At 43.8% G+C, this 14192-nt stretch overlaps 1 protein-coding gene across 2 annotated transcripts in view; it reads right to left on the reverse strand.

Annotated features, from left to right (window-relative positions):
- Positions 1-9578: 9578 nt before the first annotated feature.
- LOC137333537 (adhesion G protein-coupled receptor G3-like) overlaps positions 9579-14192 on the reverse strand; it is a 65258-nt gene continuing 60644 nt past the window's right edge. For both annotated transcript variants that reach the window (XM_067997743.1, XM_067997742.1), the window contains 3 exons: positions 14002-14101; positions 10328-10584; positions 9579-9711 (listed from right to left, as the gene is read on the reverse strand). In XM_067997743.1, coding sequence (XP_067853844.1) covers positions 9605-9711; positions 10328-10584; positions 14002-14101 — 464 coding nt within the window. In that variant the 3' untranslated portion in view covers positions 9579-9604. The remainder of the gene's footprint in view (positions 9712-10327; positions 10585-14001; positions 14102-14192) is intronic.

Genomic DNA, 14192 nt, shown 5'->3' on the forward strand with positions numbered 1-14192 from the left:
AGGGGCTTGGATGGAGAGAAATTTGTTGAGTGTATTCAGGAGGAATTTCTCATTCAGTATGTGGATGGCCCGACTAGAGAGGGGGCAAAACTTGACCTCCTCTTGGGAAATAAGGAAGGGCAGGTGACAGAAGTGTTAGTGAGGGATCACTTTGGGACCAGTGATCATAATTCCATTAGTTTCAAGATAGCTATGGAGAAGGATAGGTCTGGCCCAAAAGTTAAAATTCTAAATTGGGGAAAGGCCAATTTTGATGGTATTAGACAGGAACTTTCAGAAGTTGATTGGGAGAGTCTGTTGGCAGGCAAAGGGACGTCTGGTAAGTGGGAGGCTTTCAAAAGTGTGTTAACCAGGGTTCAGGGTAAGCACATTCCTTATAAAGTGAAGGGCAAGGCTGGTAGAAGTAGGGAACCTTGGATGACTCGGGAGATTGAGGCACTAGTCAAAAAGAAGAAGGAGGCATATGACATGCATAGGCAGCTGGGATCAAGTGGATCCCTTGAAGAGTATAGAGATTGCCGGAGTAGAGTTAAGAGAGAAATCAGGAGGGCAAAAAGGGGATATGAGATTGCTTTGGCAGATCAGGCAAAGGTGAATCCAAAGAGCTTCTACAAATACATAAAGGGCAAAAGGGTAACTAGGGAGAGAGTAGGGCCTCTTAAGGATCAACAAGGTCATCTATGTGCGGAACCACAAGAGATGGGTGAGATCCTGAATGAATATTTCACATCGGTATTTACGGTTGAGAAAGGCATGGATGTTAGGGAACTTGGGGAAATAAATAGTGATGTCTTGAGGAGTGTACATATTACAGAGAGGGAGGTGCTGGAAGTCTTAACGCGCATCAAGGTAGATAAATCTCCGGGACCTGATGAAATGTATCCCAGGACGTTATGGGAGGTTAGGGAGGAAATTGCGTGTCCCCTAGCAGAGATATTTGAATCATCCACCGCTACAGGTGAGGTGCCTGAAGATTGGAGGGTAGCAAATGTTGTGCCTTTGTTTAAGAAGGGCGGCAGGGAAAAGCCTGGGAACTACAGACCAGTGAGCCTGACATCTGTAGTGGGTAAGTTGTTAGAGGGTATTCTGAGGGACAGGATCTACAGGCATTTGGAGAGGCAGGGACTAATTAGGAACAGTCAGCATGGTTTTGTGAGAGGAAAATCATGTCTCACGAATTTGATTGAGTTTTTTGAAGGGGTAACCAAGAAGATAGATGAGGGCTGTGCAGTAGACGTGGTCTACATGGACTTCAGCAAAGCATTTGACAAGGTACCGCAAGGTAGGTTGTTACATAAGGTTAAATCTCATGGGATCCAAGGTGAGGTAGCCAATTGGATACAAAATTGGCTTGACGACAGAAGACAGAGGGTGGTTGTAGAGGGTTGTTTTTCAAACTGGATGCCTGTGTCCAGCGGTGTGCCTCAGGGATCGGTGCTGGGTCCGCTGTTATTTGTTATTTATATTAATGATTTGGATGAGAATTTAGGAGGCATGGTTAGTAAGTTTGCAGATGACACCAAGATTGGTGGCATTGTGGACAGTGAAGAAGGTTATCTAGGATTGCAACGGGATCTTGATAAATTGGGCCAGTGGGCCGATGAATGGCAGATGGAGTTTAATTTAGATAAATGTGAGGTGATGCATTTTGGTAGATCGAATCGGGCCAGGACCTACTCCGTTAATGGTAGGGCGTTGGGGAGAGTTATAGAACAAAGAGATCTGGGAGTACAGATTCATAGCTCCTTGAAAGTGGAGTCACAGGTGGATAGGGTGGTGAAGAAGGCATTCAGCATGCTTGGTTTCATTGGTCAGAACATTGAATGCAGGAGTTGGGATGTCTTGTTGAAGTTGTACAAGGCATTGGTGAGGCCACACTTGGAGTACTGTGTACAGTTCTGGTCACCCTATTATAGAAAGGATATTATTAAACTAGAAAGAGTGCAGAAAAGATTTACGAGGATGCTACCGGGACTTGATGGTTTGACTTACAGGGAGAGGTTAGACAGACTGGGACTTTTTTCCCTGGAGAGTCGGAGGTTAAGGGGAGATCTTATAGAAGTCTATAAAATAATGAGGGGCATAGATAAGGTCGATAGTCAAAATCTTTTCCCAAAGGTAGGGGAGTCTATAACGAGGGGGCACAGATTTAAGGTGAGAGGGGAGAGATACAAAAGGATCCAGAGGGGCAATTTTTTCACTCAAAGGGTGGTGAGTGTCTGGAACGAGCTGCCAGAGGCAGTAGTAGAGGCGGGTACAATTTTGTCTTTTAAAAAGCATTTGGACAGTTACATGGGTAAGATGGGTATCGAGGGATATGGGCCAAGTGCAGGCAATTGGGACTAGCTTAGTGGTATAAACTGGGCGACATGGACATGTTGGGCCGAAGGGCCTGTTTCCATGTTGTAACTTCTATGATTCTATGATTCTATAAGACTGGCTTCTGTGATGGTGGAGATATAGGGAGGAGGCCGAGATGGATCATCCACTCGACACTTCTGGCTGCAAACACTTCACCCTTGTCTTTTGCACTCACGTACTGGACTCTGCCATCATTGAGGATGGGGATGTTTACAGAGCCTCCTCCTCCTCCCGTTAGTTGTTTAATTGTCCACCACCATTCACGACTGGATGTGGCAGGACTGCAGAGCTTTGATCTGATCCGTTGGTTCTGGAATCGCTTATCTCTGTCTGTACCATGTTGCTTCCGCTGTTTAGCGTGCATGTCGTCCCGTGTTGTAGCTTCACCAGGTTGGCACCTCATTTTTTAGGTACGCCTGGCGCTGCTCCTGGCATGCTCTTCTACACTCCTCATTGAACCAGGGTTGATCCCCTGGCTTGTTGGTAATGGTAGAGTGAGGAATATGCCTGGCCATGAGGTTACAGATTGTGCTGGAATGCAATTCTGCTGCTGCTGATGGCCCACAGCGCCTCATGGATGCCCAGTTTTGAGCTGCTAGATCTGTTCTGTATCTATCCCATTTAGCACGGTGATAGTGCCACACAACACGTTGAATGGTGTCCTCAACTGCGAAGACGGGACTTCATCTCCACGAGGACAGTGCGGTGGTCACTCCTACCAATACTGTCATGGACAGATGCATTTGTGACAGGTAGATTGGTGAGGACGAGGTCAAGTCGGTTTTTCCCTCATGTTGGTTCGCTCACCACCTGCCACAGGCCCAGTCCGGCAGCTGTGTCCTTCAAGACTTGGCAAATAAGTAAGTAGTGGTGCTACCGAGCCACTCTTGGTGATGGACATTGAAGCCCCCACCCAGAGTACATTCTGTGCCCTTGCTACCATCAGTGCTACCTCCAAGTTGTGTTCAACATGGAGGAGGACTGATTCATCAGCTGAAGAGGGCAGTAGGTTGTAATCAGCAGGAGGTTTCCTTGCCCAGGTTTAACCTGATGCCATGAGATTTCATGGGGTCCAGAGTCAATGTTGAGGACTCCCAGGGCCACTCCCTCCTGACTGTATATCACTGTACCGCCACCTCTGGTGGGTCGGTCCTGCCGGTGGGACAGGGCATACCCAGGGATGGTGATGGAAGGATCTGGGACGTTGGCTGAAAGGTATGATTCTGTAAGTATGGTATGTCAGGCTGTTGCTTGACTAGTCTGTGGGACAGCTCTCCCACTTTTGGCACAAGTCCCCAGATGTTAGTGAGGAGACTTTGCAGGGTCGACTGGGCTTGGTTTGCCTTTGTCGTGACCGGTGGTCTGTCCGGTTTTATTCTTATTGTGACCTTCTGTCGCGAGATTGTACAACTGAGTGGCTTGCAAGGCCATTTCAGAGGGCAATTAAGAATCAACCACATTGTTGTGGGTCTGGAGTCACATATAGACCAGACTGGGTAAGGATGGCAGGTTTCCTTCCCTAAAGGGCATATACTGAATCAGATGGGTTTTTACGACAATCCGGTAGTTTCATGGCCACTATTACTGATACTAGTTTTTTTTATTCCAGATTTTATTTAATTAATTGAATTTAAATTCCCCCGTTGCCGTGGCTGGATTTGAACGCATGACTCCGGATTATTAGTCCAATAACATAACCACAATGCTACTGTACCCACTGAGTGTAATGTATCCAAGTTTGCTGACGATACAAAGTTAGGTGGGAAGTAAGCTGTGAGGAGGACACAAGGGGCGGTAAATTGGGCTGTGTAGTGCCCATTGTTTCGGTGCCCTCTCCGACAACCAAGATGGCGTCTTGGTATACGCTGACTCCTATACGCTGGAAACGTGCGTGCGCATCCAAGACGCCATCTTGGATGTCAGAGAGGCCGTGTATCGCCGAAACAACAGGCGCTATACGGCCCAATTTAGCGCCGATTGTCTCAAGATATGGGTTCGGCCATTTAGGACCAAGATGAGAAAAAATTTCTTCACTCAGAGGGTTGTGAACCTTTGGAATTCTCTACCCCAGAGGGCTGTGGGTGCTGAGTAGTTGAGTATATTCATGACTGAGATCGATAGATTTTTGGACTCTAAGGGAATCAAGGGATATGGGGATAGGGCGGGAAAGTGGAGTTGAGGTCGAAGATCAGCCATGATCTTATTGAATGGCGGAGCAGGATCGAGGCGCAGTATGGCCTACTCCTGCTCCCATTTCTTATATTCATATGTTCTTATGTTCAACTATTGAAAATAAATGAAGCAATGATATCAATTTAATAGTTCAATATGCACTTAATAGTTTAATATGCACTTAAAAATTTTATCAAACTAATGAAGCATTTAAATCTTATGAATTACTTCATAGTTCTTAAAATGCAATTCACCAATATAACACCACATAAAAGGTTCTATGACAGTATTGCTAAATACAGTCAATGTTTCACACCAAATAATGCAATAATAAAATATCCATTTGCAATTCACCAATATAACACCACATAAAAGGTTCTATGACAGTTTTGCTAAATATAGTCAATGTTTCACACCAAATAATGCAATAATAAAATAGCCATTTAATAATATAATAAAATAGCCATTTGCAATTCACCAATTGCAAATGTTACACCCTTGTTCAAAAAAGGGTGTAAGGATAAACCCGGCAACTACAGGCCAGACAGTTTAACCTTGATGGTGGAGAAGCTTTTAGAAACGATAATCCAGGACAAAATTAATAGTCACTAGGACAAGTGTGGATTAATAAAGGAAAGCCAGTATAGATTTGTTAAAAGCAAATCGAGTTTAACTAATTTCTTGATGAAGTAACAGAGAGGATTGATGAGGGCAATGCGGTTGGTGTTGTGTATATGGACTTTCAAAAGGCATTTGACAAAGTGCCACATAATAGGCTTGTAAGCAAAATTGAATTGAAGCCCATAGAATAAAAGGGGCAGTGGTAGCACGGATACGAAATTGGCTAAGTGACAGGAAACAGAAAGTAGTGGTGAACGGTTGTTTTTCGGACTGGAGGAAGGTGTACAGTGGTGTTTCCCAGGGTTTTTTTTTAATATATATTAATGATTTGGGCTTGAGTGTACAGGACACAAATTCAAAATTTGTAGATGACACAAAACTTGGAAGTGCAGTTAACAGCGAGGAGGATAGTGATAGACTTCAAGAAGACATGGACAAGCTGGTGGAATGGGCGGACACATGGCAGATGAAATTTAATACAGAGAAGTGGGAAGTGATACATTTTGGCAGGAAGAATGAGGAGAGGCAATATAAACTAAATAGTACAATTCTAAAGGAGGTGCAGGAACAGAGAGACCTTGGGCTAAATGCGCACAAATCTTTGAAGGTGGCAGGACAGGTTGAGAAAGCGGTTAAAAAAGCATATGGGCTCCTGGGCTTTATAAATAGAGGCATAGGCCCCGATTTAAGAACGGAGGCGGGATGGCAACGGGGGGGGTGCGGGGGAGGGGGTGAATAGACACGTGGTTAACCTAACCAATAAAATAAGTCCGTTTCGCATGCAATACAAGTGAATTGGTGCCACTTAACGTGGCTTCCGGGTTTGCTGTCGGAAAACTGCGCAGTGGGCGGACTGCACATCCGCATCACAGGCTGTCAGCTGGAGGAGCTCTATTAAAAAGAGCCATTGCTCCAAAGGCTTTTGCTGGAGCAAAGACCCAGAAATCACAATGGAGCAGCACCGGGGCACCTTGGTGGGTCCTAGCAGTGAGTTAGTCGGGTTGGCACCTGGAGAGTCACCACACACAAGTGAGCACGAGCAGACACTGGTGGCAGTGGCAGCTGTGGAGAGTCCGCGTCGGTAGGAGCACTCCTCTCCAGGCTCTGCTCAGCTGGACGCAGATGCTGAACCCCAGGGGCCATCCTTTAAAAGGAGAATGATTGAGGGACAGCAGCACATTTGCGAGGTACTGGAACAGGTGCCACGCCCACTCTCCACCATAGCGCAGAGGATGGAGGAGTCCAATTCCTGCATGAGTGGAATGGTGGCACAGATACTGGAGGGAATCTCTGAGATAGTGTCACAGGTAAGTGCAGGAATATCTGCGATAGAGAGAAGGCTAGCCTCCGTTGACCTTCAAGCACGGCTCACAAATGATTCCATTCAGGCCCTAACGATGGTCATTTGGACTCAGGGTGAACAACTTTCTGCCGTCTTAAATAGGCTGACAGATATTTTAGAAGTGGTCTTCCAGGTGAGCCATTGCTCTGCCCATGGGTTCCTCCTCCTCCTCCTCAATGTGGATGGCACCTCCTCAAGTGGCACCCCTCTCTGTTGTGCCCTGTTGTGCAGGGCACAACATATGACTATAATGCGTCCCACTCTGTCCGGTGCGTATTGAAGTGCTCCCCCAGAACGATCGAGGCACCTAAATCGCATCTTGAGCAGCCCTATAGCATGCTCAATTGTAGACCTGGTGGCGATGTGGCTGTTGTTATAGTGATGCTGTTGCTCGGTGATGGGGTTCCTCAGAGGTGTCATGAGCCACATGTGCAGGGGGTATCCCTTGTCCTCAAGGAGCCAGCCCTTAGGGTGTTTGGTGGAAGAGGGGCAGGATGTAGGATTCCCTCAGGATGAAGGAATCGTGGCAGCTGCCCGGGAATCTGGCACACACGTGAAGGAATCTTTTGTGGTGGTCACACATGAGCATTGATGGAGTAATACCCCTTTCTGTTGATGAACAGTCCTGGCTCGTGTGGAGGTGCTCGTATTGCTATATGGGTGCAATCGATTGCACCCTGCACCCGTGGGAAGCCAGCCACAGAGTGGAATCCCATTGCCCTCTCCGTCTGGCTGGGGTCGTCCATGGGGAAATTGATGTAGTGCGAGGCTCTGTGAAAAAGGCTGTCAGTGACCTGCCTTATGCACTTGTGTGCAGACGACTGAGAAACCCGGGCGATGTCACCACTGGCACAGTGGAATGATTCAGAGGCGAAGAAGTTGAGGGCAGTGGTGACTTTAACTGCGACGGGTAATGAGATGCTGCTGGGCCCAGCAGGGAGCAACTTGGCATGAAGGAGGTTGCAGATGTCTGCGACCACCTGGCGACTGACTCTGAGCCTCCGTATGCACTGCTCCCCATAGAGGTCCAGGAAGCTGATCCTCGGTCTATAAACCCTGTGGTAAGGGTAGTGTCTCCTGCGATGTCGCTCTCTCTGTTGTTGTCCTCCGTGCTCTTGTGCAGGTGCCTGCGGTGCAGCACTGTGTTGTAGAGCTGCAAGTGGCGGAAGTGCACGCTGTGCCTGGCGAGGCTGGTGATGTTGCTCGTCCTCGGTAGTGATGAATGCAGCCATGGCACCCCCCCCCCATCTTGATGCTGTCAGTTTGAGGGGGTCCGAATAGTTGTTAAATATGTGTTGTTAAACAGCACAGGAAACACGAGGATGAGGGTGTTTGAAAATCGGACCCCTGCCTCAATGTGCACAAAATTAAGTACTTCAAGTATCTAACTAACTGTCTTAACTGTCATCCCGCCGGCTTTAATTGCCGGTGGGACTTCTGCATTCGGGAGACATGCGCGCACCCAGACATGTCAGTGGGGAACCCGGAAGTCTGTGGGTTGGAGCCGGGTTCCGAACCCGCTCGGGATTTCCCTGAATTTCGGAGCCCCCCCATCCCCAATGCCCCCCAACTTGGATTCTAAAATCGAGCCCATAGAGTACAAAAGCAGTTATCTTGAACCTTTATAAAACACTGGTTCGGCCACAACTGGAGTATTGTATCCAATTCTGGGCACTGCACTTTAGGAAGGATGTGAAGGCCTTAGAGAGGGTGCAGGAAAGATTTATTAGAATGGATTCAGGGATGAGGGACTTCAATTATGTGGCTACACTGGAGAAGCTGGGGTTGTTCTCCTTAGAACAGAGAAGGTTGTGAGGAGATTTGATAGTCGTGTTCAAAATCATGAAGGGTTTAGATAAAGTAAATAATGAGTAATTGTTCCACGGAAGGGTCGAGAACCAGAGGACAGATTTAAGGTGATTGGCAAAAGAACCAAAGGCGTCATGAGGAAAAACTTCTTTACGCAGCGAGTAGACATGATCTGGAATGCGCTGCCTCAATGGGTGGTCAAAGCAGATTCAATCGTGGCTTCCAAAAAGGAATTGGATAAATATTTGAAGGGAAAAATTTGCAGGGCTACGGGGAAAGAGCGGGGGAATGGGACTAACTGGATTGCTCTTACAAAGAGCTGCCATGGGCTCCATGGGCTGAATGGCCTCCTTCAGTGCTGTAACCATTCTATGATTCTATTACACCACATAAAAGATTCTATGACAGTTTTGTTCAATATAGTCAATGTTTCACACCAAATAATGCAGTAATAAAATAGTTGTTTACTACATGAATATGGAGGTGTACTTTTTTGTGCAAAGCACACAAAAAACAGCTAAAGAACTCAAGAACTTTTGAAATAAATGGATTTTGAGTGAACAGTAACTGAAGCAATTGGGTTAATCTATAGTTTCACTCACTTGAAATATATTCTAACACATTAACTGGCTTTCCCTCCTAAAAACAATTCTAATTAGAAAACCTTGTTTTGCCATTTGATGCATGATCACTGCTAAATTTGTTGAGTTATTTCATGTGATGCCTGTAGAACATCCATGTCTCGCGGATATACAAGACAATCGGGAGCACGACTGAATTATCGACTATCAGCCAGGTTTTGAAGGTGGAACCATGTTGCCTCTATATACGTTTATGTAGATGAGCTCACCTTTTTTGATGTGAACTTGCACTTTCTGATCAATGAGGTCATCATTACAGAACACATTATGAAGGTAACTGAACCACAAAGTCAGCTTTATGCTGCTGATGAGGACTACGGGTGGAGTATAAAGTTTTCCTAGTGGTAGCTGATACATGACAACTCCTGCACCAGTCACAGCTTAAATATTCTTAACATAGTTTGAAATCATTTGCTGGCATATTTGTGTACAAGAATGGGTGACTTTCCATCTTTAGCACTCTCAGTGCGGAGCGTATGTGCCAGGTGCACATACCAGGAATTCAGGCACATACCCCACATCATTTTCTGTCCATGGTGGAAAGTTGTGGGGGCAACTCCCTGAATTCCCAAATGTGCCCCTGATGCAGGAAGCTCTGTACTGGGGAACTAAAGATGAAGATTTACCATTGGGCTTCAGAAGTAAATGGGAAGACATTTCAGATTGTTTCATTAGCAGTGTGACTTTTGCTTGTTTTCGATGTCTCGCTGGCCATGGTATTGGATGATCGTGTTAACATATAGTACCAGAGGAATACGAAAAACCCTGCAAACAATAAAAATGATTTAAGTAGCTCATTTCAGTGTTTATATAAACGATATTAGGTTTGTAAAAATATTTCTAGTCATTAATAATTATGAAGCTGTATAAATAATTTTGAGATGGTCAACATTAATTTTGAGATCTACAGCAAGGAAAATTGTTCCACTGATGGATTTACATTAATAGATTAATCTTAGTGTTTCCAAACATTTATGATTTATTACTCTCCATACCAAGAAGGGTGTCCTGATGATTTGCTCTCTCATGTCCACCAGTGCCACACTCTAATTGCCCAACATGAGACAAGTCAGAGTGGCCCAGGTCTTGCCAATTTTCCTCCCTCCCTGTGGAGAGTCACAAGACTTCAACTCAATGCCTAACAGGGCAGAGTTGGGGAATTTGCCATGTGAGGAATCAGACACAAATTTGTGCATAACCAGTGTATAGAACAGCACTGATGTGTTATCCACAACAATTCAATTAACTGCATTGTGCTCAAATTATAACGGAGGCTATTAATTTCCCAGTAAGTAGGAGTTTATCAAAATCAATTGATTACTGAAATTGTAAGTTTCTATGTCTGCTCAAAACATATAATGTCATTTCTATTCTGACTAACCTTGCAGAGGGTTGAGGATGCTGAACAGGTACATTGCAGGTACAGTCAGAGGTCCGTGTGAAAACAGCATTATGCCGTAGGTTATGCCCAGCAGACAGGTCAGGCCCAGTATGGTGAATATACTGTTTTTATTAATTCCTTTCAATTTGATCATCTTTGCACACAGAATTATCAGCATTATTGTGTTACCCAGGAATATAAGTATGAAATAGGCAAAATTTGTAACGTAATGCACAGTCTTGTTTGTTATCCAGCACCTGTTGAAAGGACATGAAAAAGGCTTAACTAATATTCATATAATATCACGAGAAGAATTTGTGCAGAAAGATGCAAAGGTGAGATTTTCATCAAAAGTGAGAAGTGCACATTTAAATTGATCAATCCTTTCTATGGGGAGAAATTACTTTTGAGCACAAATGACATCCCTTTGTCTGCTATTTTAAAGGAAGTAGTTAATGTGCTCATGTAAAATTCCAACGCGCACTATTTTAACAAAGTCATTTTTAGGGGGGTTAATGATTTTGTTAAAAAATACATATGTATGAATTTAACGAGTGTGTTAATTAAGTCATCAATCGCTTTCAAAGTAATATTTACCCATATAAGACTTACAGAAGAGTTTCACTAAATAAAGGAATGATGATTAAAGCAATGACTGCCACTTAGACTTAGATACAACAAGCTTCGCAGCGTAAGGAAAACCATTCCTTTACACATAGAAGCCTAGAAATTACAGTTGGCGATATTAGTGGATGGATGCTTAATACATAAGTATGACATTCTTCTGCCTGCGATTTTACCACAGGTGTTAACCCATTTATTTTAAACATTGTTTAAAAATTGTTAAAATAGTGGACAAAGGAATGTCTTATTAGCGCATTAAGCTTTCGTTGCTGTTCTCGCAAAGAGTAATATCTAGGCTATAGAGTGGTCTCAACCATTTTAAGTTGTATGGATGAGAATTATCACCATTTACCAATGACAACAGATCATATACACGTGTAAACTGGAATTGAATCATGCCTGGTCCATTTGCAATATGTGACCTTTGTCATGTCCGGTTATATTTTGCTTTATTTATTAGTTCAGTGTAGTTTACTGGGGCAAAGACCTATTCACTACTGCCTTATGTGGATATTTCTCTACCCTTAAGGTGCAACAACCAAGCTGTGGTCACTGTGAAAAGGTTCTAGTAACTGAAAATAATATCAACATGTGCCCTTTTAAAGAGAATTATTTACTCTGTAGTTGAAAAATGCAGACAGTAAACTATTATTACCTTATTTCTAAGATTTTTTGAATGCAAGCAAGCCTCATGTTGGAAAAGTGGCCTTCCAAATGGTGTTTTAAACCATGCCGATCTTTGGGAAAGCCCACAAAATTAATGGTATACATTCTGGGAAGTCAAACAGTTAACAGTTCTAATAGTTACTTCCACTGAAGTCAAAGGAAATAAAAATTGGGAGAGATGTAAAAGAGGATGCCGATTTGCTACACTATTGCACAAAGTCAGAATCTACTCCTTGGACTTTTAAAGCAGAGAGACAGAAATTAGCACAGGATAGTCTGGTATACATATATGAACAGGCAAGGTTAAAAGTATCCAATGGAGAAGCAGATGGCAGTAAAAGAAAGGAACACCACAGGTGCGGACCGAGTTCAAACCTGCATATGTCTACAGAGGTGAATACAAGTGACCACAGGGAGGCAGTAGCCACTTTGGACTTCTAATATCCTTCAGCCCAAAGACCAGAACTTGTTACAAGTGGTCTCTGCTAAGTTGTATGGACACGGAGGCAGAAGAAAAGAGATATGCCAGACTGTCCGGCTTGAGATTGATAAAAAATCCCAGGCGGATGGTGAAAAGTGGCTCAAGAAGTAAAATTACTACCTTTGAGTAAGTTTATGCTCAAGTTATTATTTTGGGGGATGCTAATTTTAATGATAAATGTGGCTGGATACTCTAAACTAAAAAGTACTCTCGCCCCTGAGTCAGAAGTTCATGGGTTGAAGTCCCATTCCAGAGACTTGAGCACAAAATCTAGACTGACACTTCATTTCAGTACTGAGGGACTACTGCACTGTCAGAGGTGCCGTCTTTCAGATGAGATGTTAAACCGAGGCCTCGTCTGCCCTCTCAGATGGGCGTAAAAGATCACATGGCACCATTCAAAGAAGAGCAGGGGGGTTCTTCCCGGAGTCCTGGCTAATATTTATCCCTCAACCAACATCACTAAAACAGATGATCTGGTCATTGTCACATTACTGTATGTGGGACCTTGCTGTGCGCAAATTGGCTGCTGCGTTTCCTATATTACAACAGTGACTACACTTCAAAAATGAGTACTTCATTGGCTGTAAAGCGCTTTGGGATGTTCTGAAGTCATGAACGGTGCTATATAAATGCAAGTCTTTCTTTTTTTTTCTTTCTAATAATCCTGGGAGTTCTTAATGGAGTGTGATATTCTACAAGGAAATACAAACATAAGTGCCTTTTTAATATTAATTACTCCAAAATAAAATACTATTAAAACTCAGAGGAGAGGGGTTAAAATAAAATAAATGGTAAGAAAAGAGGTATTTTAACAGGAAGCAAATTAAGGGTAGCTTTTTTTTTACATATACTAAATAGGAGATATCTTCTTAAAAACTTCAGTTTTTGAAATAAATTCATTATCTGCAAAAACATAATTGGGAACAGTACAGATGAAGGAGTTAGTAAGAATGTTTCTGAGGAATTCATTTTAAAACTCTTAAATTTATCGTAAGCTGTTTTAAATGTCTGATTTACATATTTAAATAGGACCGCTAACTCTCACAGGAGTTCTTGTACATACAACAACAACTTGCATTTATATAAGGCCTTCAATGTAAAGAATAAATGAGCAAAGGAGCTTCACGGAGGCACGAGGATAAAAAAGGATGCCAAGCCAAAGGAGAGATTAGGAGGTGTGACTGAAAATTTGGTCAAAGAGGTGGGTGTTAAAGAAGGTGAGGGAGTTGGAGAGGTGGAGGGGTTTAAGGAGGAAATTCTAGAGAGTGGAAAGCCACCAATGGTGAGCTCAGCTCTGGGTCATACAGGATGCCAAAGTTTCAAACAATCCAGTTCAGCCTGAAACAGTGGCCAGGGAGGGGGATTGAATCGATGGCGAAGGTACAGAGTTTATGGTGGGGGCTAAAAATGGCACTTTAGTCTTCCCAATGTTTAGTTGGAGGAAGTTAAAGCACGTCCAGAACTGGATGCTGAAAAGCGGCCTGACAGCACAGAAGCAGTGGAGGTTTGAGAGAGGTGGTGGAGAGATAGAGATAGGTGTCATCAGCTGACTGCATAACTGAGGATTATGTCACCAAGCAGCAGGCAGCATGTAGCTCAGGAAGAGGGGTCCAAGAGGGATCCAGAGGCAACAGTTCAGGGATGGAAAGGGAAACCATTGCTAGAGATGCTCTGGCTACGATAGACAAGAGTGGTCAAGCAAGGACAGTCCCATGGATCTGGACAACGGAGGAGAGGCCTAGTAATATAGTTCTTATCCACACGCATTAATGGAGTTTCTGCTGTAGTTACATCAACGATGGGGGATGTCTCAAGGATATTCACCCCCGCTGTATTTTAGGTCTTACTGCACCAGAATAGCTCAAATAATTATCATCATAACTAATATACTAAAACTTACATGGCAGGAGAGCTGTTATTGCCTTTGATAGGAATCGAATATCGGCCATAATTGTCTGTGCTTACTCCAACGACTATTATAAGTACAGCAGCTGGAATGGCTGGGAATACATAGAACCATGATTACAAAGAGTTATTATAATCAAATATGCTCGATTGTCAGTCAAGCAGAGAGGTAACTGATATTAAGAC

The sequence above is a fragment of the Heptranchias perlo genome, chromosome 16, assembly GCF_035084215.1.
Source record: "Heptranchias perlo isolate sHepPer1 chromosome 16, sHepPer1.hap1, whole genome shotgun sequence".
In the NCBI taxonomy this organism is placed as follows: Eukaryota; Metazoa; Chordata; class Chondrichthyes; order Hexanchiformes; family Hexanchidae; genus Heptranchias; species Heptranchias perlo.